We start from the raw sequence: 27,812 nt of genomic DNA on the forward strand, positions 1-27,812 counted from the left end.
GGCTTTTAAGGGTTTTTAACCCCTAAACCGTTGTGAAGAACATCACCGCCGGTTCTTCTCTGCTGGGTCTCCTTGTGTTCGCCTGCATTTGAACAAACAAGATGGCTGTTGAACACGCGACAAAGATGCCAGCCTGGTTGTGCATATCTGTGCTTGTGCAAGAAGAGGCAGCTCGTCACATACATTATATAATATTGGAAACTGGAAGATGCATAGATTTTTAGAAAATAATGTGGACACATCAGTGTGCGTTTTGTGTTTTTTTGTCAAACTGAATTTGTCTCTCGTGTCATGAGTATCAGTTCATCTTCCCTTTTTCACACCGCATGGACGTGTCGTTAGGTGTTGCTCGTCTTGAATAAATGAAGATGACAAACGAATAGGGATTGTGTGTTACATGTTAAAGTTAGGTTCCTGTTTGTCAGTACCGCTTCCCATCTCATGCATTCATACGTTTCGCTGAACTCCAATTAGAGTAAGCTCCTTCTCTATTCTACAATTATAAAAATTCTAAATAAAAGATGCCATCAAACTCTTCCATATTGATATGGCACGCACACCAAAAATAAGAGAGACAGACTTTCGTCAGTGACCCACACATGTCCAACAACCAATTCTTTGCTTGGTCTTTAAGATCGCAAGTCCTTTTTTAGGCAAGGTTCATTAATCAAAATGACTTGTTTAGAACCAGAAAAGGATAATGGTTCAGCTTAAGATACAAAAACTACACTAAAAGCATGCATATATGAAAAGTTCTAAATTAAAAGATTAAGCACTCAAATATAAATGCCTCAAATAACGTTTTTTTGAATTACCAACTCATAGGGACATGTGAAGCTCAGCTCATAAACGCTCTTCTTCAGATAAGAGAACACCAAGAAGCATCCCATTAAAAGTACAAAATCAAGCAGGTCACCTAACAGGTCAGCTGATCTTGACATACTGACTGACATATTGACATTAGGTATATGGATAACACTACAATTAGAGAAACTATAACCACCAGCAGACAAACAAACATACATAAAAACAGTGCCAATATCTGAATTAAACCATGTAAATGAGCTCTACATGACAGTAACATCAGATGTGGACCATCTGAATTCGTTTTCGCTCGTGCACCGGAGTCCTAAAATGTTCTGGGAAAATGTCCGGGAAGCCGACACCCTTTCCACTTTTAAGACTAGGCTTAAAACTTTCCTTTTTGATAAGGTTTATAGTTAGGGATGGCTCAGATGATCCTGAAACATCCCATAGTTTAGCTGCTATAGGACTAGACTGCTGGGGGAGCTCATCTGTCACACCTTTCCTCACTTTACTCTCTTTTTCCCCTGTTTAATTTCTCAAATGATATTATGTAAATGTGACATTATTGTGGTCATTAACTTGTGTTTCCCTGTTCCAACAGATGGTGTTATAGTGTTTGTTGTCCCCTCTTTTCTGTCTTCTCAAACCCCAGCTGGTTGAGGCGGATGGCCACCCTTCCTGAGTCTGATTCTGCCAGAGGTTTCTTCCTGTTAAAAGGGAGTCGTTCCTTTCCACAGTCGCCTCAGGCACGCTCAGGACGGGAGATTGGACTGAAGACAAGTTTCGGTGCAATCTGTTGGTTTCCTTAGCTAGGAAATTGTTTTTGAATTGGCTCTATATGAATGAATTGGATTATTTTATAGATAATTATGATTACAATGAATTGAATTCCAATTGGCTTGAATTGGACTTTATTATTTTAGTACCTTGAGATGACATTTGTTGTATTTGGTGCTATATAAATAAAAATGACTCAGGATTTCGATGGAGATTATCCTCCAGCAAAATCTTTATAACATAAACATGTGAAACAATGTACGATTGTGCCGATAGCATTTTCCAGAGCATTTGCTGTTGCTGTTCGAGTGGTCGTGTGTGCGTGCTGGTGAGAGTTTGAAAATGTGAAAAGAGCTTATTGCTTATGTAACAAGTTGGTAAAAACGAACGGATAACAGTAAATTAGTAGCAAAAGGCAAAAAAATTAAATATTCATAAATGCATGCGCCCCAGTCCCATAAGTAGTAACTGGAGTACTACAAGGAGTGATAGGTATGTTTGTCCACATGTCCAAAAGGAAGGAATGTCACAGTTTAGGGCTGAATACCATGTGATGGCAACATACTGTGTGTGAAAGCTACTGCGTTAGATTAGCATCCCAGTGGAATTACTGTAACGATAATCCATGCATATTGAACATAAACCATATATACTGATTTTAATCTTTACCATGTGTTTTATATAGTCTTACCCCTAACTTTTCACGACTGAAAGTAGAAAAGCTAAAGGAAAGTAGAAAGCATTATGTCTGGTGGCTTACATCAAGGTGGTTTCTTGTTTCAGAGTCATCATATTATTGTTATTCTCCTCTTTAGAAGAAGAGATCACAAACACAGCATGCAACATGCTTTTACGGTGTCATGCAGCAAAACATCGCAGGTGAACGTCATCACTAAACGAGGACGTGGATGGGCATTAAATGTATACGTCTTGATGCAAACTGCTGCTGTAAAATTGTAAAAGTGTACGTATTGATCAGGACACTGATAACCTGCATCCCTATTTGCTTTGCAAAAGTCTTAGGTGTTTGGTGGGAGGTCAGCTGGAGCAACCATTAAAGACTGATACAGAAAGTCACAGCCAGTTGCTGATGTGAGTTATGCAGCTGAACTCAATTGTTTTAAACTTAGGAAAGCTGCTGGAAGACGACAGACGCCTGGGTGCTCAGGTCAGACTGAACTGGAAATGTAACACTGACGCCGTGGTACATTCCCGTTATATTTACCCCGATGGACAGAAGGTTGTCTATATGCTTCCATAGTATCTGATCCATAAGAATACAAATTGCTGATCTGTATTTGGCAAATGGTTTAAGCTCAGCCATAAGCACCATGTCAGTTAGTGACAGTCACTGTAAAAGTTCTCATTTCCTCTTTTCTCATTTCTCAGTCCTTATTTAGACCTTTTTTTTAATAGCATCTAAAGTGGAGATTCAAACTGCTTCTCTTTGAGCGATGGGGAAAAGACTTAATCAGTTCAATGCACTTACTGCAGAGGAGAATGTGTTTGACGTGGCTATGTAAAAATGTGGTGTTATTTCCAGGGTTGTCACAAATGGTGAAGGGCTTAAAACACACTCTTTCACAGCGTCGTCCCTGCACTTTGAATAAAATGCCAAAGGGTACTTAGTGCTTTACAATGTGATGCCAAGGGACAAATGTTGATATGTGATGAATTGGGAGTGAGACTAGGCTTAGTCTACGCCTGCTTGATTATGTCAGACACACACAGACTGAAATGCACTAAACACAACAGAAGAAGAGTGCCAGTCTCAGAATGATCTCATTTTTAGAATCCTGGTGGGTCTTCACCGCCATTATAGTGGAGGACAATTAATGATTAGCTCAGTTTTTAGACATGTCAACGTTTGTTTGTTTGAAATGTCAAAGTTTTGTGTGGGTGCATACTGATGTAAAACTATATGTCTATAGTCACGGGTGCACCAGCCTCCTGGGGAAACAACTATTCATGCCTCTCTCCCCGGTTTCCTTTTTTGACACCCTTTAATCCTTCCTTTATTCATACTTGGCAGGTGTGTGTATGTGTATGTATGTATGTATGTGTGCATATGCACAACATTGGCGTGCTTCTTTTTGTCTGTGTATGTCTGAAGAGTAAGGAGGGAATAGCTGGAATATCATACACCACCATCCCTCCCATCTTCCTCTCGGTTTTCAGTGTATTTCGGTTATTTCAGAGTGAAATCTATCCGTGGCTTATGAACTCAGGATTTGATGCTTACTTCATTTATTTGGAAATGTATCTTGTATTACAAATTGCAACAGGATTACACCACACGCACTTTTAGATTATGTTACGCTATTATCCGCCCTCGCAACGTGTATCACACACACACACACGCACACACAGTCAAACATGCACTCATCAGATAAGCTCCCCAGACATCACATTTATTTATACACTCACTCTTTTTCACACCCAGATCTAATGCAGGAGCTGAGTTGTCAGGTTAATCTCAACTGAGTCTCACACAAGCTGGTGTCTTTTTACATTATCATGCAATGCTTAACATCCCACTCTCAGCTCACTGAAGATAACATGAGGGTATGTGCCACTGAGACTGTGGGTTTGGATCTCTGAAACACACGCTTCTTAGATGCTTGAGCATTTTAGATGTTTGCGATCAGATGCGCATGTGTGCGTGGTGGAAGCTTTGAGTGGTTCAGATGCCTAACTAATCTATGGGAAATATTAATCTTGTTCAAGCACAGAGGCGCGCATAATGAACTACTTGTCAGAGAGAGTGAAAGGGAAGCCATTCCTGGCAATAAGTGAAAGAAAAAGAGGAGTCTGGGAGAGATGGAGTATATGAGAATGAATGCCTCCTGCTACCTCTTGCACCTGCCAGGTTATTGTTCTCCCTTAAAAGAGGTCCCACCGCACGCAAACCTGTAGCTATATTTAGAGCCAAACATAATGTTGCAGACAGTAACATTTTCACCGAACACAATGACATTCTTCCCTTTCCTACTCAAAAGTGGATACTTTTATCATCAAAGACAATGTCATGTTCCTAAGAGTAGAAAGGAATTGTGTGCCTGCCCTCCAATATGTCATTCTTGCTATGAGTTGTCTGTAAAGGAGCGCTTAACTGAGGCAACTATGGATGAATCAGAGCAGAGTCAAATCCACCAGGGCCTTTGAATGAGATTCCCAGGTAGCATGTGATGGACATGATATAGGGCTGATGGCTTTTTTATTTAAAAGAATCAGCAGTGTCTATAATCAGCAGCAGAGGTTGGCAGAGCCTTGCATTCAGACACGTTTATACCTAAATCGATGAAAAGGAAAGAAGATAGAGCAAATGCAATCAGCATTACTTTCTCCAAAGCCGATACTCCTGCAGGGAAGCCGTTTTCAGCTAGAATTTCATCTGTTGTCTGCTACGCAGGCCGAGTGTACATGCATCCTTGTATTTGGGATTGTGTGTTCCCACAGTGCCATTGGCTACTGTCAGCTCAGAGCACCATGCAGCCTGTTTCATGCGCCTGCCGCTGGCTAAAACAAAGCATTAACATTGGCCTGCGGTTGATTCAATTCTGTTTCAAAGAACAATGACAGAGGGTGTACGGTCTTATTCAATGTTTATTTCATGATGCACAGTGTGGGCGTTCAGAAGTGGGAGGCGGCTTGGCTTGGTTGAGAGATTGCCTGCGTTTGAGGACAAGTGTGTTCACGGGTAAGTGTGCGTCTGTATGTTTATGCGTGTGCATATATGTTTTGGCTTGAGAACAGATAGCTGAAGGAGAATGAGCTGTGAGCCAAACCTTTAGCTTGTTTGTCCAGAGTGGAGGTTGTCCATGAATGTGGATGTGAAAACAGGAGAAAATCTGCTGCCTGGGCTTTTTCGAATGGTCCAGTGGCCTCATCCTGTCCAAACTGGAGTATTAGCATTATGCTTGAGCTATGAGTAACAGCGCCATGGTTCATTTGATGCTGAATATTTATTTCTCCTTTGAAAGAAGTACAAATTGAGGAGTAAAGTGAATTGTAAAAGCATACTTATGTACCGGATACATACAAATCAGCTGCTCTAAATTATGCTCTAGAGAGAGAAAGCAAACGCTTGTATTATAAATATGAGACTTGTAATATGAAATACGTTACACATAATGTTTTTTTTTCCTTTTGGTTGCCTTGCTTATTGTTTCCAATGTCATTTGTAAATTTCATTTTGTTTTTCCTGCAGAGTTAACATAAATGTCTGTTTCTGAGACATTTCCAAAGGCTCAAAGAACACCATTTATCACTTAGCTGCTTGCTGACTTTTTCTAGATTTGCTTTGCTTCGGATATTATCTAAAGAAGACTTTATGCTGTTTGTACCTCCGCCTATTGGGATGATAACGGGAAAACAAGAGATGATATGCATAAAAGCTGATGATAAGGAGGAGCATTGCCAAAGGAAGACATTTGTGTGTCTAAAACCTGAGCTCTGTAGCACAAATGAGATATCAGAATAAGTTTAACATTTTAATAACATTTTTACCTGATTTATCCCATCTTATCGTTTTAATAAAAGGTTTTTCACAGCTCACAAATTTTATCCAATCCCACCCCACCAAAAAAAGCTTTTCAGATGGAGCCTCATAGAAGTTATTTGATGATCTTTTTAAAATAGCTTCTGAGGAAAACAATTACATCAGACAACAATGAGACAACCTCCCCTTTTCTGTGTGATTGTGGTTTACATTACTGTTTGCATAAGGAAATCCTTTCCAAATTAATCTATTCTAAATAAATTAATAATAATATATATATTATTCTATTCTAAGTTTGTTTTTTGATAATGGTTTTACTTACCATTTCCAAATGTCAGTTGGAGCTTTTTATTACTATTTCTGTTATATAACATATTGTACAATTCTTTGTTCATAAATAACCGGAAGCAAGAAAATTTTGATTTGTTCATGCTTAGCACATGAACTTGTCACACTGTTGCGTATGGCACTAGCGTTGCCAGCGTATGAAAATTATCACTCATACGCTGGTATACGCTGACATACGCTAGGGGAACGTTAGGCATAGGTTGTATACGTTTCAAGCACGCTGGCATACGTTGGCATACGCTGAGGCAGAAATACATTTTTGAACATGCTCAAAACTTTTGTGCGTATGGTTAATACGCTAAGCATACGCTTGGCATACGCTGAATACGCTAGAGGTACGATATAGGTACGTTTCTGATAGGTCGAGAACGCTGGACATAAGTTGCCATACATTGGCATGAAGGTGTACCGTACAGCTAGCGTATTTATAGCCTCCGCCCGTCTGCCGCCTCCATCTCCGCCCGTCAATGACATATCTGAGGCAAAACCGACGATTCACGGGAGCGGTCAGGAGGAGGAGTTGGGGATCTTGATCGCTCAGAAGCATGTAACTCATCAGCCGCAGGTGCATCAGGCATTTCAGCAGGTTTGGGTGAGAATGATTCTTGTGTTTTTTTGCCTTTTCCTCGACCTCGGCCTCGGCCCAGGGCCCGGGCAAACGACGATTGCTTCTTGGGAGGCATGATCGAGACGAATGTCTCGAGAGATGTTGATAGCGCGTCGTCTACTGCAATAATGGAGCAATGTGGAAAGGCTGCTGATATAGGCGCGTTGAAACGTACGCTGGGCATGCGCAGTTCATATGCTACTCATACGCTAGTCATACGGAGAGTACGCTGGTTATACGTTGTTCATACGCTGACATACGCTGGCCATACGCTGTCAATACGCTGACCATAAGCTACTCATACACTACTCATAGGTTCAATACGGTAAGTATACGCACAATTCTTTATTTTCAAGGACTTTTCGTGCGTATGAAAATTATATTATTAATTTTCATACGCAACTCATACACTTCTCTCATACGCAACAGTGTGACAGGGCCATTAGTAGATCAATCTGGACTGTGGCATCACACCACAAACTGTCCTACAAAAGAATTAGGTTTGAGTCCCATGCAACCCAATATTGTCCAAAAGTTTTTCAGTTTTCAACTTCATAATCTTCCTCAGTGGGTTGGGTACGCAAATAATTCATATTTAGCTGTAGATATTAATTTAAAAAAATGACAACTACTACTACTTTACCAGTAAAACTAGTTTGATTCTAATATTAATGGATAGTATGTTTCCAGTTTTGTATCACAAACTGACCTGAAAAACACAAAACTTTGTTGCAACACTGCTACATTATGGAAATGAGGACAAAGTACTCATTCCACATTGTCTTGTGAGACTGGACTGGATATTAAATGCACTATTGCATTCATCTTTCAATTTATTTTTAAAACATTTGGCACAGTTCCCATTCATTATCTGTATACTTTTAAAGCAACTCTTCATATTCATGCATACAACTATGTTTAAAGTAGATAACCTTGAAACTTTTTTACAAATGGCATGCAATTCCTTACCATTTACTACATTAATAAGGGATAATCAATGTTATCTTCAGACATCTGTGTGTTGAACTGGAAGTCTTAAGTATGGACGCAGTGTTACTTGTGTGTGTATATGCTGTAAGGAATGTGACACTTTCAGATGAGTTGTTCCATGTCAGTGTGTGTGCTTGTAAGAGATGAGGCAGTTGTCACACTTCTACTGCTGGGAAACAGTACCTAGTGGGCAGATTGGCACGGCAATATAGAATAGCTTTCCTGTCAGCACACATAATGCCACAGTGACGCACCCAAATTCGACTGCATGAGATCATAATAATGTCTGCTTGTGTGTCTGTGCCACCACATAGCATGTGTGTGTGTGTGTTTGTGCGTTTGTGTGTCAGATGCATCCTCTGTACCTGTTTGTGTGCATGGTCGTAGGAGTTGATGTGGTTGTCAAACTCCTGGTGTCTCAGGTACTGCTTGTCACACAGCTCACAGTAGAAAAGAGACTTCAGATCCTCCACTGAGCAACCTAAAGCCCTCTCAGTGCATTCCTGGAGGAAGAGAGAGATGGAGAGAATGAGTGGAGGGATCGGAGAGGAGAATGAGAGTCAAGGAAGAGGCATAAGTGAAGTCATAAAGGGTTAGAGGGGCAGAGATAAAATGCGAGAAGTGGGGGTGGGGGTGGGGGGGTCGAGAGAATGCCAGACTGTTAGCAATTTAGAGCGAATCTGCATCCCAGAGACATCGGCAATAATAGCCTCTACATGTGCTCTGCATAAAACTGTTAAACGGCATCCCATTAAAGCATGCTGCCTTTGCTGCGGCTTTTGGAGGTTGTAGAAATCCACTGAAGCCTTGTGCTCATGGCAGCTTGAGCCTGGGGACACACTTAATTCAGGCACTATAATATAAAACCTGTGAACGTTTTGTGATGGCAAATAAGGTGAGTCTGAGCGCAGAGAAAATGGCAATTGACAGACCAAAAACCTGAGGTCCTAAAATTTAGACTTTTGTACACCAGCACAACTGTGCACATGTAGAAGAAAGTTCAAATAAACACACATAAAAACCCAAATAGCACAAGGACAGACAGATACACACACACATGTACTGTGCAAATGGCACATGGACCTGAGGGGATAAATTGCCTGTCTGCATGTTCACATCAGCCAGAAGGCCTTTTTTGGGTCTGGAGACATGCACAGTGCTGTGTACAATAGATGTGCTCACTTGCTTGTGTATGTGTGAGTGTGTGTTTCCGTGTTGAGTGTGTGTGTGTTTTCATGCCATGCTCTGCTTCAGAATGTAATTTCCCTGAGGCGAGGGGCTGCCAATAAACACTATTGAATTCTGTTCTACACTGACATGATGGGAATTTAATTTGAGGTTGTCACTTCTTTCTCTCCTTCTCTTCTTCTTTCCTTCCTTCTGTCCATACCCTCCTCTTCCCCCGCTCTTTGCCTGCTCATGTGTTGTCCCAGCCTTTTTTTTTTTTTTGCTCTCCTACTTCTGCTCAATCTTTTCCTTCTTTACTTTATTTCCCCCTTCATCCCCTCTATTTGAGTTTTTCTCTGAGCTTCTTTTCTGTTTGGTGAGTCCTGGGTCATACTGTGACAGACTCCGCTGGCTGCAATTTGCTTAAGCAATATACCTGCACACAGGAACACAAGTGAGAAGAAAAGAGTGGTGGGATGAAAATGCAGGAAAGAGGAGAATTTAGCTTTTCATGGCCTTGCAAATTTAAATGCACATAATCATCATCAATAATCCTACAGCTACATCCAGGGAATTTTAAAACTACAGCCCAATTCCCAAAAAAAGAAGAAGCAATTCTGAGTTAAATGTGCATAAAAACAGAAAGCAATGATTTGCAAATCTCATTTTTTTTTTGCAAATGGCAAAATGCATTAAAAGAATATAAAAATCTACAGCCTCAGTTCCAAAAGAGTTGGGATGTTGTGTAATAAAAACAGAATGCAATGACTTAAAGATATCATAAACTCATATTTTATGTTGAAAGTGAGACATTTTACTATTTCACGAAAAATATCAGCTCATCTTGAATTTGATTGCAGAATGTGTTACAACTAGCTGGGTTATTTGCAACAGGTCAGTGAAATGATGGAGTATAAAAAGAGAACCTCAGACGGTTACTTCCTGAAGTAAAGATGATCGGCGGTTCAGCAATCTGCAAAAAACTGCACCTCCAAATTGCGAGCATTTTAAGACTAATAGCTCTCAATGTCAAATTGCAAAGACTTTGGATATTTTATCATCTACAATATTATCATCAAAAGATTCAGATAATCTGGAGACATTTCTGTGTGTGAAGGACCCAGCAAAAGAAAAAAATCAATTTTGGATGCTTGTGATCTTCGGGCAATCAGACAGCACTGCATTAAAAACAGACGTGATTCTGTCATTGAAATCTTTGCGTGGGCTCAGGGACACTTTTAGAAATCCTTGTCGGTGAACACAGTTCATTGTGGATTCCACAAAAGCAGGTTAAAGCTCTACCATGCAAAGAATGTAGCCCTGGAACAGTGCTTATTTAAAAATTGACTTAGGAAAAGTGGAAAACAGTCCTGTGGACAGAATAAATCAAATTTGAAATTATGTACGCTGCATCCTCTAAATAGACTAAAGACAAGTGGGGACCAGTTGGCTTGTTAATATTTTCCATGAAGTAGTGAAGTGTCTCACTTTTAATCGTTGATATGTTTTCATTGTTCTATTGTGAATAATGTTTTGCCCTGTAAGACCTGCAGACTATTGCATTCTGTTTTTATTGACACTTTTCACAATGTCCCAACTTTTTAGGAACTAGGGTTGTAAATGAGCACGCATAATTGGAAAGACATATTTTCTCAGTTCCATTTGCAGGTGTGGGCTAGTACACAAAATGGGTGAAGAGTAGGGACGGCTCAAAGAAAAGCTGACAGGACGCTTCTGTACTAAATTCAACTGAGAGGGAATTGATATATATCGATCCAGTGATTCTCCAAGTGTGCATGTGTGTGCCGTGGTATTGATCTTCCTTGCAGGCTTAAGTCATTTCCAGGAAATGATCCAATCACTGAGAGCAGCCTTCATTTAAGTTCAAGTAGGGTCATGAGATTGACATAATAAATACTTGGTATTTGCCAAGATTGCATAGAAACTTTTTACATTTATACTCACTGTTTGTGTGTGTATTGATGTATTTTGCTTGTGCTCACCTAAAGATTCCCTAACACTTTGCTCTCACCCCTCTGCTTCCTGTCTGGATAATTAATTTTGACAATGAAACATAGAGAAAAGTGTACATATGACAGAAAAGGTGAGGAATGCAGCAAAGCAGAAATGTGTGTTTATGTTCCTGTGCACTCAACAGCCATTTGTTTGTGTCAGAGGCACCATGACAGGCCATTTTTCTGCTGTACATTGAAATCAAACATGAGAACTTTCATTTGTTTTTAATACACACACACACACACACACCTCATATGATTTCTAACCTTTACCCTGTAACGCCAATATGCATAAACCTACTTACAGCGGTACATGCACACACTACGCATCCCCACGCACACTTACGCATGCACAGTCATACACAATCTGTCAACCTGATATGCCAGTGCCAAATTAATCTGGACCTTAGTTCACCCCAGAGCATAAATCTGTTTGCAGAATAAGCATAACTGATATATCTGCAGACCAGAATGGACAGTGATTGTTGTGTGCTTATGTGAATGTGTGTGTGCGTGGATGTGAATGTGTTTCCCTGCTTTTTCTTGTTGTTTTTCTGGAGTTTGCTGAAGAGATGGCATTTTCATTCCCAAAGCTGCCACAAATAAGAGTCTTTATTGACCCTACCAAAGTACCAGACTCAAAATTGTGATTTGATATTTTGAGCTAGTGTGGAAATGTGCGGGTCATGCTTGTTTTACAGACACGATCAGTCGGCATGTGTGAATATGCACTGGAAACTAATGAGAAACAATAAATCTTTAAGATAAATCTGGAAACCAAAAGTCCTTTGAGGTATCTTTGAGAGAACTTTTGATTAAAACAGCAGCCGCCCTGTCTTTATTCCTTTTTAAACTGGCTTTTTTTTAAAAAATCTTACTTTATGTTATTTCATTTTTATTTTAGATTACTTTCTATTACATGGAATAAGAAGTTTCACCTTTATCATACAGCTACAAGCACAAAATACAAGCACTTGAAGAGAATCCAATAAATATAACCAAGGAATATATGTTTCTCACTGTCATAACTTAATATTTACATCTTGACATAGATTTTGAGTCAGGTTGAACCTTATGGACACAGAGAGCTTGGATGTATCCAGGCCACATTAAGAGTCCTTGGGAACCCCTGACATAGGTGAATACTTTGTGGGTTTTTGTGTCACCTGTCAGGACGTTGTTTTGAAAATATGATGGTTTTTTTGGGGGTCATTTACTGTATATATACAGAAAATCCTAAAAACCCCACTATATGCTCAGCTTTACGAGTAAAGCTGTGGTGCAGTCCCTGCTCCTTTACACCCTGCGGAACCATGAAAAGGATGTGCGCTATGATTACACACCATAATGTGTTCAACCTATCAAAGGGGCCCTTAGGGAGAACCCCAGGCAAAACGGAAATCATTCATTCTAAGAAGTACCATTTCATTTCATCTCACAAAACCAGCTCGTATCAGAGCCAAAACTTCAAAAGGGGATAAATGTGCTTACTTATACATTTTGATTTGATCCCATCCAAAGACTGTCCTTTCATACCCATAGTAATACAATTACTGTATATTGATTGTTGCCTTTTTAATGGAATGGAATGGAATCTTTACTGTGTAGTCGGATTCTCCTCATCTTTCTTTAAGTCCTTTCCCATTATTTGTCCATAAACTCAAGATGTTTTCCAACGAGGTCAAGGAAAAGAGCTTAGGAAAACATAATAGGAGGTAAATTCTTGACTATTTGCTGTACCCTTGAACAGATTTGTCTTTAATGCAGTTTCAGCGTTGGTGACGGAATTCTTCTTCCTGTTTTTTTCTGTCAAATCTCCTCCAAAGTTATGTCTATCAACAAAAGTGTTTTTTTTTCTTTCTTACTTGGTGCAGAAGAAGAGATGCCATGGTGGTGGTCTGCACTACCTCCTCAAAAAGGTTTAAGCAGGCATTTGCTGTTCTTTATTTAATTTGCAACTGTTTCCTTTGACATTAAGTTGATTAATGTCATAACTACCAAGTCCTCCAATTGAAATGCTCATTAAAGCTGTTTATACAACTCCTCTTGTAAAATACTCTCCTTACAAGCCGCAACAGAGGGGAAATGTGACTCATATGGGCATTTCCACATCAGAGTAGACACCATTCTCAACACTTTTGTCAGTATGATTAGAGAATGATCATGTTAGGGCTAAAATGTTGTCTTTTCAAAACGTGACCATCACTCTAATACATCCTTTTGCTGGTTGCTTTGGTGAAATGTAAACTCAACATGTCATAACGAAAAATTATGATCATTTTTGATTGGCTTTAGAAAAACAACATCATTTGGTCAGGATTAGATCTCAAAACTACTTGGGTAGGATAAGGGAACATTCATTGTTAGGGCGAGAAAAAAACAAAGCATTCTTTTTTGCAACATTATCGTGATGGAGACCACCTTAACATTTTTAACCTCAGGCGTGTAGTTGCACACGAAATAAATAGAGGTTGCCTAGTCTTTGACTGTAATTGCTGGGAGTGTCTGCCTGTGTGAACAAACACCAGATGGGTACATTTTGAGGAGGAGGACAGTCTCATCAAAACTTTTGCATCGCACCTTTTTTCCATGGTCACAATTGTATTTGGATATAGATCAATGTGAAGTTTCCCAGAACTATTATGAACTCCTGATACAAATGAGCTAAACTTACTTTACTTCAACAAACTAGGTGAGTTGGCTTTTTCAGACTGATTGGTTTGTTAACATTAGCCAGAAATGCACGATTTGTTCTGTAGACTGCTGATTTACAGGTGACACAACATCCATATTTTATTCTGTCACACGACATTTAAAGTGATTTATGACAGATATGTTCAAAACTTATTCCGTGGCGGTAAAAATATATTACATATCTTATAAAAACTTTTTTTAAATGTATGTAAATATCGTGTTTTTATTCTACAAATCACAAAAAAGTCTATTTTTAGTAAGCTTTTAAAATCCTATTTTATTTTTTAAGATGCTATGATAACAACTGTAACATACATTTTATAAATGTGAAATGTGGACAAAAAAAACGTCATCTTTGCCTAATATCATAGGCCTATAATGTCACGACTGAAAGTCAATATTAAGAATTGTTGCTTCTTAATATAAAATGTTTAGTATATCGACAGACTTTCCATTGTTTAAAACCACAGTATCTTATAATTCAAATAGAGGGGAAAAGATTCCTAACTTTGTAATAAATGTGTGTCTTGCAAAATGTTATTATTTTCTTATAACCATGATATATTTTGTGACAACCACAATTCTTTTTTACTTATTTGCTTTCTTAGATTCCCATCTATTGATTTTCTGGGACAGACTTTTCTTTTCTTTTCAATATATGAGAATACTCCCCCTCTTCTCCAGCAGGAAGAAAACAGAGAAGCTTCTTCCAAAGGCCACCTAGAATGGAAATCTTTTTTTCAGGACAACATCTATACTTTCACAGAAAACAAGTCACAAGGTGCTGTCAGTAGAACAGACATCTGGTTACAGAAGCCAGAGGTCCCACTCAAATCTCTTCAGCCTCCAGCTCCGCTGACTAGGAGAATAGCACCTTATCTGAACTCTCTGACATAATGAATCACCTCCAAGTACCGGATTTGCTGTAGGACAGCATGAAGAGGAGAGACATGTGGAAGTAAAGGCAGAGGGAGGTCTTACAGAGGAAACAAGAGCACTACACGAAAGGCTGAACAAGCTGACAAAGAAACAGTAGGAAGGACATTTGGAAGGACGGAAGGGTCTGCAGAAAATAGGTCCGAAGGCAATTCAGAGCAAAAACCCTGAGGCCCTTGATAATTTCACAGTCCTGACTGAGGAAACTATGCAACGAGCAGTTGGAAAATAGAATGAAAAACACGCACACAAGATTCCTGAACTAACTTGATGAATAAATCAATTCCCATTTCAGGAGGAAGTTTGAGGAAACTTGCAGGTAGAAGAGGGAGGAAGGACACCAGTACTACCAGAGTGAGATCACTGTGATCGACCTTTTATCAACACATTTCTTTACTTATGTGTCATCCCACAATGATAGTGGGCTGTTTCAACATACTAATCCTCATCTCTGCTCTCTTCTTTGCCACTGAAGCTAACCTCTAATTCTTCCACTCCATGAGTCAAACTGAAAGTGAGTAAAAGAAACCGGTGGCATGGCTCAGCCGTGACAACCTGAGAAAGATCATTAATAGGCGGCTGAGAATAGGCGGCTTGTACGCCTTCTGTGACAAAAGAAACGCACAAAGAAACAAGCATTTAGAATCAAAGAGCTGAACACGGTGTAAGCGTTTCTTCTCTGCCAGAAGAAGTGACAACGATCTTGTGGGAGAAGAGATTTTTATGTTAGGTCCCAGAATGTTAGTGTGTGTTTGGATTTGTGGCCGTATGGAATGAGAATTTGGACTGATCACTGGGCTGCACAGTGATGTGGTGGTTAACACTTTCACCTCTAGGGCTCCTTCCTCCCACAGTCCTAAAACATGCACGTTACACTGATCGCGTGCATGAATGGTTGTATGTCTTGCCTCTGTGTTTCCCGCTGTGATGGACTGGCGACTTGTCCAGGGTGTGCCCCGCTTCTCGCCTGATGGCAGTTGGAATGGATTCAAGGCCCCCCGGGACCCTGAGTTGGATTTTGCAAATAGAAAATTGATGGATGGGTAGGGGAAGATGAATGAATGAATGAAATGACTGACCATGCACCATAAATGGTGACATCGATTTCGGGAAAGATAAAGACCTGGTTCACTTTCAGCCCTTAAATGTGAGCGAGTGTACTTGTGCAGATTCGGTGGCCCAAAGTTAAAATTAAGGGGGGCATTTCGTGATCTCAACAAAGGAATGGCTGTCACAGCACCATCTTTTGATTTCATGTCACATCGCAGACATAAGCGCCACATGTTTATGTCAACACTTGTGATAATAATTAGAAAACAATTAAACATTAATGTACAGTATTTTCAATAAATACTGTAAAAATCATAATTTATTTCAATATCAAAGTATTAAGGTTGTTTAGGCTGTTTGGGAAATATTTCTATAAATCATGATACATTTTTCTCCACATTATTTCCACTTTGTTCCTCACCTACTGAGAATGATTTCAAACCCCATGTCCCTTCCATCAGTGAACCCCTTTAAAATTGTCCTAATTCTGATTTCAGATCAGACAAGTTAGAGCTGTCCTTTTGAGTTGTGTTGAAGTGGTGTGGAAATCAACTGAATCGTTTCCACATGTCTTGCTCTCTCTTGAAATAATAATTAAACATGATATTTTTCCAATTCAGCCAGTGGGCTGAGATTTCTTCAGAAATAATCACTCCAGTCTCGGATCCCTCTATAGTAAATTAGATATGACTCTCTGACAGCCACTTGAATCAATTTCAGTGCCGTTGTCAAATATTTCATGTCAACAGAGCAAGTTCAGATGTTTACTTTGATATTTTCCTTGATCGTGAATTCTGAAAAACAAAAGCACATGTCTTTGAGAGCATTATGTGAAGCTTAGACTCTCACTGAGAGAAACAGTGAGGGTAACAGTCTTAAGCCTGCGTTTGCACTGCAATCTTCATGACTGACATGATGAATTGCTATGGTTTAATCAATTACACTTAAATAAACAATTAATGTGGTTTTCACCAGCCAGCTGCTCTTGAGCCAAATTGTTTCTCTCATCTCACTGGTCACTTTCTTGTTGCTTGTAATTAAATATTGAACAGCATTTTTCATGGACTGCTGGATTCAACCTAGAGGCTGTGAGGACTCCCTTTTGAGTCTTACAGATTGATATAACAGAAACTGCAGCATGGCACTGTGCCTCTTTGATTTGATAGTGTTTGGATGAGCTACGGAACGCCTTCTATGGCTTATGGAATACGATGGCTTGGACATTTTGGGGATGTAACTGATCAGATGCGATATTTGTTAACAGCTCTGCAAAGCAAGTTTTAATTGCAATCTTGGTTCAGTATGAAATGCAAAACACAGCAGAACCAGCAGAAAATAGGACAGAACAACACTCTGCATGCATAATGAATGGAGAAAGCGAGCCTTGTAGGAGCAAAGCTGATGCTTACAGATTCTCTCTGTTCAAATATATTAACTTCCACTGAGGAGAACTCCTACTGGGGTTGAAAAGATACAGTAAAAACTTAATAAAAATTGCAAACTTTGAAGAAACTATTGTTACAGTTGCTGCAATTGTGGAACTGATACCAACACAAAACATTATAAAATCCCATGACAATTAGTCTCCTTCTGAGCCCAGTATAGTACTGTATGCATCTGCTTTCTCTTCAATATTCTAACTGTTCAAATAGTGAGAAAACGTGGTGGCTGACGCTCGTACTTTGTGATTAATTTGGTTATGTGTATCACTTGTTTATTCTGTGGGATCTGATGGAGTGGAGCATTCTTTCTCTCCCCGACCCATCACTCGTCTCACTCTTGTTTGAGACGTTTAGATCAAGTCAAATATACATGAAATCACATCTGTTCATTCAGCAGATGCAGAGAAGATAGAAGATGAATGTCACAGGGACAAACTGGGAATAAGAGACATGTATGAATCCGCAGAACTTCTAATTGTTACTCTGCCTTGTGAGAACAATTCGGTAAACAATTCACAACTGTTTATCAAGCCCAATTAAGTCTTTAATTATCTTCAGCTATAATTACCACCCCAACTTGGCCACTGTAATGAACAGAAACAATTTCATTTGAGATTATATGTGCTTTTTTCTCCCCCTACCATCTCCAAAGTGTTCCCCTCATTCTTTTAATCAGACACACGTATTCACACAAGTGGAGAGACTCCGACAGCGTGAGAGTCTGGCAGAGCAATGTGACTTATTGTCATTTTTCCGAAGCCAGTGAGAGGTGACCTGCAGGTTAAATTGCTTGTTACCGTAATGACCTGTAGATCTGAGTGGCAGGCATACTCATGCACAAGCGAGCACACGCAAACACAGTGTGCCAAGCAGGACAGCCGGATGTTAATGAGCCGATCTTTGCAGCACTAATGCATTTTCCTTGACTGCCTTTATATTGTTTCCATAGTCTGCAGAGTCTGCCCCCAACCCATTTATTCATTTGACGATTATGTATGTATGCGTGTATGTTGTAGAATGTTTTTCTTTTGTCTTCTGTTTCTGAGTTCTTGTGAATCTGTATAATCGAGATCATTGCAGCCAGTTCGAGTTTTTGCTAAAACAACACCGCTGCCAAAATCGCAGATGTGTCGACCATAGATATGGTTATTATGTTTTTGTTTTTTTCCCCTCTTTTTTGTTTTGTTTGTCAGCCAAAGGACAGGTCTGTTAGTGCTTTACCTCAGCTACATTATATCACACACACCCAGCAAACAACCATGGCTGGTTAAAAAGGATTCAGAAAATGAGATCAAAAGAAATCAAAAAGTACAAATTCCAGTGAACGTTTCTCACTCATGCTACTTTTAGCACTATTCTCGACACCACAATGTCACATGTGATAAGAGGAAAATATGACAAAATGTTCCTTCTCCCTTTGACCTTTCAAGCTGAGCTGCATGCATTAAACAAAACACATATTTGAATTGTTTATTTGGCCTGATCCTTCCACTGCCATGTTGAAATAAAGAGCAGATTTGACCCTTGAGTATAGAAATTATATCAAATTCATCCATCCATCCATTTTCTATACCTGCTTAATCCGATTTAGGGGGAGGGACTTAAGTCTATTCCAGCTGTCATTGGACGAGAGGCGGGGTACACCTTGGACAGGTCGCCAGTCCATCACAGGGCCACACAGAGACAAACGAGACACACAACCATGCACACTCACACTCACTCCTAGGGTTAGACAATTTAGAGGACTTCACCAATTAAAGCTGCAGTCGGCAAGTTTTCAAAATTGCGAGTTTAAAGTCGGAAAATTCGAACTGACACAACTTTCAGGTCCCTCCCCCAACCTCTAACAAGCTCCGAATCGCCCCCCAAACCCCTCCCCCTCTGTGGACGAGGTTGTTCACACCAGTGTGAGCGCACACAAGCTGGGGCAGACTCACGCTCAGCAGCGTGTGCACAAGCTGTGATTGACAGGTAGGATTCCTCCACCCTAACTTGATTGGTTAAAAACAGCCGGGAGCGCTCGGTTTTTGTAAGCATGATTACAGGCTTCAGAGGGAGCTACAGATTTCGTTATTTTTCCTAAACAGCCTATTTAATATTCTACTTCCAGAATCCCATGACAGTTCAAGCTAATATGACTAAAAAAAAGTTGCCGACTGCCGCTTTTAACCTGTCAAGCATGTTTTTGGGCAGTGGGAGGAAGCCGTAGTACCAGGAGAGAACCCATGGGGAGAACACGCAAACTCCGATATCAGCTCTTATTTCTTTATCAAAATTTTATCACGTCAGAATGTCTTATTTTTCATTGTTTTTTGTTAATAGTGTTCATTCCTTTCCCATGTTTCCTGTGCACATCTTTCTCAATAGGTGTGTTTCATAGTGCTATCATTCCTCCTTGCTTCCCTCACTTGCATGTCTTCGTTGAGGCTTGGCTCTCGTAGTGAATATTTAGATTACCAAGAGCTTTCTAGATTACTCAGATATTTCCTGGCCAGGTAGTATAACCTTGGGAAACTGAGTAGGGCTATGTGTGCATACAGCTGGTATCCTGGAGTTACTGCCTCATATCATTTTCTTTTGATCTTCATGTTGTTTTCCATTCCCTTGAAGATACTGTGGTTAGTATAAATACATGTAGTACTGGTATCTACACAAAACGGTCATCAGAGAGCTTTATCTGCTGCTCCTTATACAAAACATCAACCGCACCATTTATATCATGTCCATCTTTTGTATGCTCTACCCATAAATGCTTCTCTGTACAAGTTCCAGCTGTGAGAACACATCTCCTGCAGAGAATTATTTTTCTATGAAGTACATGTGGGAACACCAACTGTGGAGAAAGTCAGGACCTAATCTATATTCTCCAGAATATCTCTGGTGTTTGTGTGTGAAAATGGGGTTATGTGAGACAGATGTGGAAAAAAAGATGCAGAAAGGGAGGAACCAATGCTATCAAATGAGAAATCTGTGGTCCCATAGCATCAGTCCTAAGCAATGTCAAGCCTTTTGTCAGTGGAAGTATGACATTAATATGTAATGCCACTTGATAAAACCCCAGAGTAGGATACAATTGTGTCTCCTCGTCTCCTCAGAGTAGGGATTAAGATCATCCCTTATGGTTTTTCTTCAATCATTCACATCTCTGCGTTGCACTTTTAGCCAAGGGTTTGAAAGGGAGATGCCTGTGCTTCCCAACTCTAATCTATTACAGGAGCCTTCTCTCTTTGTTTCCACTGTCTTCCTTAAAAGGATCAGAGAATCTACAAGGACACCAGGGGGCATTGGTTTTTAGGTAATTCCACTGGTCAGGCGATCTTTTTCACAGAACCTGTCCATGGAAATAGTTATGAACCATGTCTGCATGACGATCAACCGTGAACAAACTTCAACCAATAGGACCGATAAGAAACTACCAGTGGGGCCAGCTGATAAATCAAAGCCTCGCAAAAGCTACTTAGGAGAAGAGCAAAACATCTCTTCTTTCATGAAATATCTTTGGTGTTTTTTTCCCTCTTCTTTCTGTCAAGAAATGCAATGCCGTTCTAGTTAAAGTGATGCAATGGCATCAATAGCCCCTTTCACACTGCGACCCGCTACCTAAGCGGGTCCAAATTGCACCTTCGACCCGCGTCGAGCAATGTGAACGCTTGGCGTGTCAGGGTGACCCGTGTCGCCTGAAGCCGAGTTCAGGGGGAGTTGCCTAGTGGCAGAGCGTCACACGAAACACATAAAATCCTGGGCGTGTACAATGACGTAGGCACAAGCCATGCGCCGGAGGTAGGGTGAAATACACCTGTCTGCATCAAATTTTTCAAACAAACGATGGCGGGACACCTTGAGAACTCGTTTTTGCAATGCAGTTCATGGAGATGTTACTTTACGGTGCGTCTTGCTGCGTGGGAAACCGCGCTCTCCCATCTTTCTCGCCAGCCCTTCCAACAGAGGTCCATCCTTCACCGTCCCCGACATGTGGCGGTAAATAACGTCCTCTGCTCGGAGGCTGAGGAGCTCGCGGACCTCCTTGTCTCCCCAGTTGGCCATATTAAAAAATGTCTCAAACTTGATGTAGGCTAAAACAGAGTAAAACTTGTCCTCACCTGTCGCTGTTGTTCTGAATCAGCTGTCCATTCTGTCTTTTAAACTCATCACGCCACGCCCACGTCCGACCCGCGTCGATTGTGTTCACATCAAACTCGGCTCGGCAAAAAGACTAGGGTCCGACGCGGGTCGAAAGACGAGTCGAGTTGACGCGGCAGCCCGGGTCGGCAGTGTGAACACAACAGCGGACACGCTAAATTCGCGAATTAAACGCGGGTTATTCGGCAGTGTGAAAGGGGCTCATGATTGTCGCTACAACCTAAACCTGCCCAGAGACACCATTAAGAAAACTGAAGTGCTCGAACAAGTGCGTGTTGAGGAGGATTCTGTCACTAATGGGATCTTGTGAATCAAGTGAGAATCCAGCTGCCCTGGCAGGTGAGGAAAACAGACAAATAGAACAAAGCAAACACATAGATATTGGTAATGAAAAGCACCCTGTATGTGTCTCCAGAGTTTCCATGTGTCCTTCCCACTTGGATTACTCCTGTTTTTTCTCTTTGATACTTTTGATGTAGCTTTATTACTACATCTACAGCTTTTTATTTTAAGTTACTTCCTCCTGCTTGTCTGTTACATCTTTTGCATTTGAGGTTCTGTTCCTTGAACACAGCATGAGAAATAGAGAGAGAGCATATTTTTACTGCATTTAGATAACACAGTGTGGATATAATGTCGGTCAATTTCCAACTTTATTCTAACGTGAGATGAAAAATACAATACTTTGAAATGTTTTCTGTATGACTGGGATCAATACACCAACAGATCAACCCTAAAGACAGATTTTAAATCCTGAAAATATTCAGTATGTCCTGCATTGAATTGTCACTGACTTGGTGTTAACGTACATACTCTCAGTGAAAACTTAGAATTGCAATATAGTTGTTATTGTTTAATTTCAATGTGGAGATTGATTTGAAAAAAAAAGACAATTTGTGACCCAAAAATACTCACACATCAAGTGCTGCTTTTATGCTCAAGCAGACACTGTTATGCTCCTCTCAAAAAAGAAAAAAGAAAACTGCTCTAAATTGATCTGTTGGCGTCCACAGAGAATTGAAAAATGCAATGCAGCATTGATGTGGACATCAAACCAGATAGAAGGCAACTTGTCACATTCAAATAGTAAAAATGGTGCAAAATAATGACAGAATTGTACTCAGAAACCTCAAAATAACTCGACTGCTTTTGTTTGGGGCTACAGTCTAGAGCCCGGAGCATTGACAAATAGCACCGCTCTCTTGTTGAAGTCATAAATCTATGATTAGTCACAAGGCCCAACCAAACGACCACTCAGCAAGCAATCAAAATTTAATTCCCTGTCCATCACGGTGCAAGGCCAGAAGAGCCCCTGTGCTGATCTGTCCACCCCTCCTTGCCTTTACCCTCTCTGTCTCTCCGTGTCTCTCCTCCACATTCAACAGGACTATCTTGAGTTATTCTTATGCTGTACAACTGATCTGCCCTATTCTGTACCCCTTTTCAAATCTGCCCAACTCTCCACCTCCTAACCCTCCTTGCTACATCTTATTGTGTTTCTGTCATCCTGAATATAATTTGAGCTCAGCCTCTGGCTTGCGCAGGACAAGTTAAATGAATTCACCAGGCATAGCTTACGGAGAAAAAAGCAGAAAACATCTGAAGACATTTTCACTAATTGAACAAACAGAGTTTCTTTTCAGGCGTTTTGATGCATTTTTGCAGATTGAATTTGTGCTTGCTGGAACAGAGGCATAACACAAAAGTCCTGGACTCCTGTACTGAGGAATTCTACTCACTATGGTCTTCCCTTTGTCTTTCAGTGTCTCTTTATGGTCCCAGCTCTCACTTATAATTCTCTGGAGGATACTGTGAGTAATGGAGGAAGAGTTCAACTTTACACTTAATTTCTCCAATCTCTGAATTGTAAGGTGTATTTTTTTATGGGATTAAATGATAAAAGAGGAGCCCTGGATGGACAGTTTGGTGAGATTTGATCGTCAATTATTTTCTCACTCTCACCTCCCATTTCTTCCAGGTCTATCTTTTTTATTGTAGCCTTTTATCATATTTTCTCTCATTTTCTACTTCATATCGTTTTTCCTCTTTGGTGCACTAAAAGCACTTGTCAGGTATGTGTCCTTCCATCTGTGTGCCTTTCTCTTCTCTCATGCTAAATGTCATCTCTGGTAATAAACTGGCAGAAAAAAATAGAAGTATATGGACCATTCACTCTTGACATTTAAATTACAGACACAATTGAAAACCTTGCATGAATATATGGATCTACAACATTGATGAGTTATCACACCTACATACTTTTTACTCATGTGCTGTCTGTCACTTACTTCCCTGTCTGTCCAAGAAGGCAGCTGAGAGACTGCTTCAAAGAGGGCCAGACTGTCTATCTGCTAAAGTGATAAAACTGTAATCTGTCAGTTTGAGATGATACAGATTAGAATGAAAGGCAAGTTAAGCAGGCGAAGGTAATCAGCCCGGACAGTGACAGATTTGAGAGCAGGATTAATGTAATCAAAGATTACACACTTTTAATGTCTCGACAACTCAGAAACTTACAGACGTGGAGCGAGGATGGATGAGAGGGAACCATGGGTTGCTGATGTCGGTGAATTGAGGAATGATTGCTCTCTTTCAAGCTTTTATGATTGCAGATTCTTCTGAAGCTTTTTCCAGTGTGGGTGAGCGTTTGTATGCGTGAGCTTTGTTCGCTTTGTGTGGTACATTTGTGCTATCATGGGATATCATGAGTGTGTCCAATAAGACCGAGTGATCAGTACAACCGCATGGATGACTAATGATACCTCAGAAGATGAAATTAACTGTTTGGGGGCACACATGCACAGACTCACTGAATTTGCTCAGTTTTGCACAACTTTGTTAGAGCTGGTTTTTGCTGGTTTGTGACTCGGTGTTAGCCAGGGAATCTCTCTGCATTCTTCTCCCTTCCATCTCTCTTCTCTTCACATCTTTTTCTTCTTTCCCTGGGTCCTCTCACTATCATTCCCACTCCTTCTCGAGCCCCCTGTATGGCTGCATTAGTATGTATGGCCGTGTAGCTCAGGGTTTAGAGGTTTATGTCTCCTAATAGACAGAGATTTGTCCTGTCACACCAACACCCACATACAGCTTACAGCTAGACACAGCGGGAGAACAACTTCTTCCTCTCTGTGTGTGGAGAGAAGAGATGGAACATTTATGTTCCTGCCTTATCTCTGAGGAGAAAGGTTCCATTTCTGTAGAAAGCATAAAGCATTAATTTGTGGCTTTCGTGTCTTTTCTCCCACACTCTAAATCTTCTTCTTTCCTCTTCTTATGTTCTCTTTTTTACCCCCTTTCCCTCCCTGTTCCACTTGCCATGATTTGATTACGACTAGAAGAAACAGAGTGTAGAGATGAGGAAGGGATGAGGGCTTATTTAGGATGTGAGAGGTGAGATGACATTAAGCTGGAAAGACATTAAGCTGGAAAGACAGAGATTGAGGGAGAAGTGTGTGAGTGTGACCACACATGAAAGTGTGTGCGTGGCGCTGTGCATGTACAGCACATTTCTGTATTTATCCCTGCAGAAGGTAGGTGAGAAGAGGGAGGAAGTGAGGCGTTTAGCTGTGGAGCACTTTAATCAAGGGGCGAGCAATCCTGCATGACCCACTCTGTCATCCATTATTGATGCCTGCCTCAGCAAGGCTGATGAATCATTAAGCCACTCATCAGGCCTGGGAATTCTGCCTCCTCCTCGGCCGTTGACACTCATTTACATAAATCACACGCTGCTGTTTTTCACACATTGGCACATAAACACAAACACACACCCACATATATCCGCACACACAAAGTTCATAGATTTTTTATTTTGGCTCACTCTCTGAAGTGTATGGCTCGCAATTTTTTTCCAGAAGATTTCCCCAAAAACACACATTTGCCGTCACATCTGAAAGACACAAGTTATTCTGAATAATGAACACAGAATTTCAGTCGGGACATTTGCTGTTCATGACAGGCACTCAGCAGCTGCATCACCAGCGTACCCACAAGTAAAAGAAAAAAATGTTCCACGTGCTCCCGACCTCACGGTACATTTGTTTCCTTTTACTAGATGACACACAAGTTTTGCATTATCCAATGATTCATGCAAATGTTTTGCTAACAAAGAGACAAGTATGAGACAGGCGCAATGACAGAGAGAGAAACAAAAGAGCAGAGTTTGTGTTTACCCAATGCCTCTGGGTTTTATGGGAGAGGAAAAGTGGAGAATCTTAGAGAAATTGATGAGTACCCATGGCTTGCAGACACATATGCACTTACACACAATCCACCCACACATTGCCTCTCATCGTGGTGTATTTTCTCTCTTCTTTTCTTTTCTCTTCTCTTCTCTTCTCTCCTCTCCTCTCCTCTTCTCTTCGCTTCCCATGTTGTGACTAATCCTGTACCACAAGGTTAAGGATATACCTCACAGCAAGGCAATGAAGACCACAGAGCAGACTTGTGCAAAAATGCAGAATTGCAATCATGCCAAACATACGTACACAAACAGACATACAGAGGAGGCAGGCACCCTGCCCATATAAAGGAGTTAGCCAAGGCCTGGTGGCTGGTAGCTGGAGGCTGCTTGCAGACCGCTGTGATTCTGCCATCCTGGCAGCACACAGCCAGGACATTTCTGCATAGTGCTAAGCTAAGCTGAGCTCCTGGCATCTCCAATCTGCTAAACATAGGAATGCTGCTGTTCATGATAATTGCAGTGGGTTGTTTTCTCCATCCTGTCTAATATGAAGACTGGTTGAGGCAAACAGCATGAATTATTAGTGTCTGCATCATGGGTTACACTGCTGGTGGAGGTAAGTCTGATATGATTTGAAGCATTGCTACTGATGCATGACCGACCCTTTGCCCACTCAGAATGCCCTTGTAAATATAACACATGAGAGAACACCGGAATTAACATACATGAACATACACAATGTTATTCTAATACTGTATGTATATTTGCTCCTGCTTGTGCAATTTCTGTTTTCCTCTTCCTTCTTGAATGAACGATGGAGTAAGTAATTACATTAAGCCCAGATACACAGAAATTTAAAAAGGTAAATCTCTTAAATCTCTCTAAATTCTTGACCCTAACACTGACTTTTTCAATCCCTATTCTTAGTCAGGTCAGCAACCAAGAAGTCAGAAGACAATGGACTAAAATCTTTTTTTTTTGCACCAGCTTTTAACTGAGATCATTGTGTGTTCTTTGTTGAACTTCTGCTTCGTGACTGCATGTGTAACAACACCACCAACCCCTCCGTTGTGGTGCAACTGCCTGCTCAATTGTTTTGGAATACAGAAATGCCTCTGGTTATGCCATGAACACATGATTTTGTGTAATCCAATGTTATCACTTGAAAAGTGAGGCCATGAAAGTGTTTCAGCTGCAGCTGAAGAACAGTCACATGGTACTGCAGATATTAACTGAAAATCATTCATTGTCATCATTCATCATCATAACAACAAAGCTGTATCTCTAATGACTGTGATGTGTTGTCTACTCCCTGAAGCTACAGTGAAACGTTTATTATTGCTCATATGAGGTCAGTACGACGACCGAAAAATGTTTTTTCTGTCTAATTTCCAGAGAACCACTCTTCTCACACGTGATTGATAGGCACCATACACCCCAACAACATGTGGCTGCAGCACGGCGAAGACTTTTGAGATAAAGCTTGACATTTGGTGCATTTTAGTTGGGCAAGTCATGTTTAAAAGTTTATGAATCTTTATTACAGAGTATGATCAAAGTTTTCCTGATTTGAAATTGCAGTGATAAGTGAAATTCTTCCAGCAGTTTACAGTGTTTGAGGGTCAGCTGCAGCTGTAGCAGCAAGCATGAGGCAGAGAGCAAATGGGAATTTTTGCAACTAAAAGGGAAATGTTTGATAGGTGGAATATAGAGTGTGAGGCAGATTACGTGAGAAGCAGCAAAGCAGCTCCAGTCAACTGGATGAACTAGTCTGTAGGTGACGCTTCCTTCTTCCCCCAAAAAAACCCCTACATTTTGTTTCTTAAAATAATATGAAAAAAAATCAAAAAAAAAAAATTAACAATAGAGGATTTTAGATATATTTGAGTTGCTGTGATTGAAAACTCCTATGAGAAAATGTATTTAAATTCTATTTGGTTCTTACTGAAATTGTTATCAGATTTTTAAGTGTCAAATGATTGGCGACCGGTCCAGAATGTATCCTGCCTCTCGCCCAGTGACAGCTGGGATAGGCTTCACAACTCCCCCCGACCCCACCCCCCACCCCCGCGACCCTGAGTTGGATTAAGCAGGTATAGAAAATGGATGGATGGATGGATGGATGGATAATTAATCAACCAATCAACAAAACTGT

The 27,812-nt window shown here is 40.5% G+C and overlaps 1 protein-coding gene across 1 annotated transcript in view; it reads right to left on the reverse strand.

The window, feature by feature from the left end:
* znf804b (zinc finger protein 804B) overlaps positions 1-27,812 on the reverse strand; it is a 48,771-nt gene that overhangs the window by 8,400 nt on the left and 12,559 nt on the right. The window contains exon 3 of the mRNA XM_075466661.1: positions 8,396-8,533. Coding sequence (XP_075322776.1) covers positions 8,396-8,533 — 138 coding nt within the window. The remainder of the gene's footprint in view (positions 1-8,395; positions 8,534-27,812) is intronic.

Source organism: Odontesthes bonariensis, chromosome 5 (assembly GCF_027942865.1).
Source record: "Odontesthes bonariensis isolate fOdoBon6 chromosome 5, fOdoBon6.hap1, whole genome shotgun sequence".
Classification (NCBI taxonomy): domain Eukaryota; kingdom Metazoa; phylum Chordata; class Actinopteri; order Atheriniformes; family Atherinopsidae; genus Odontesthes; species Odontesthes bonariensis.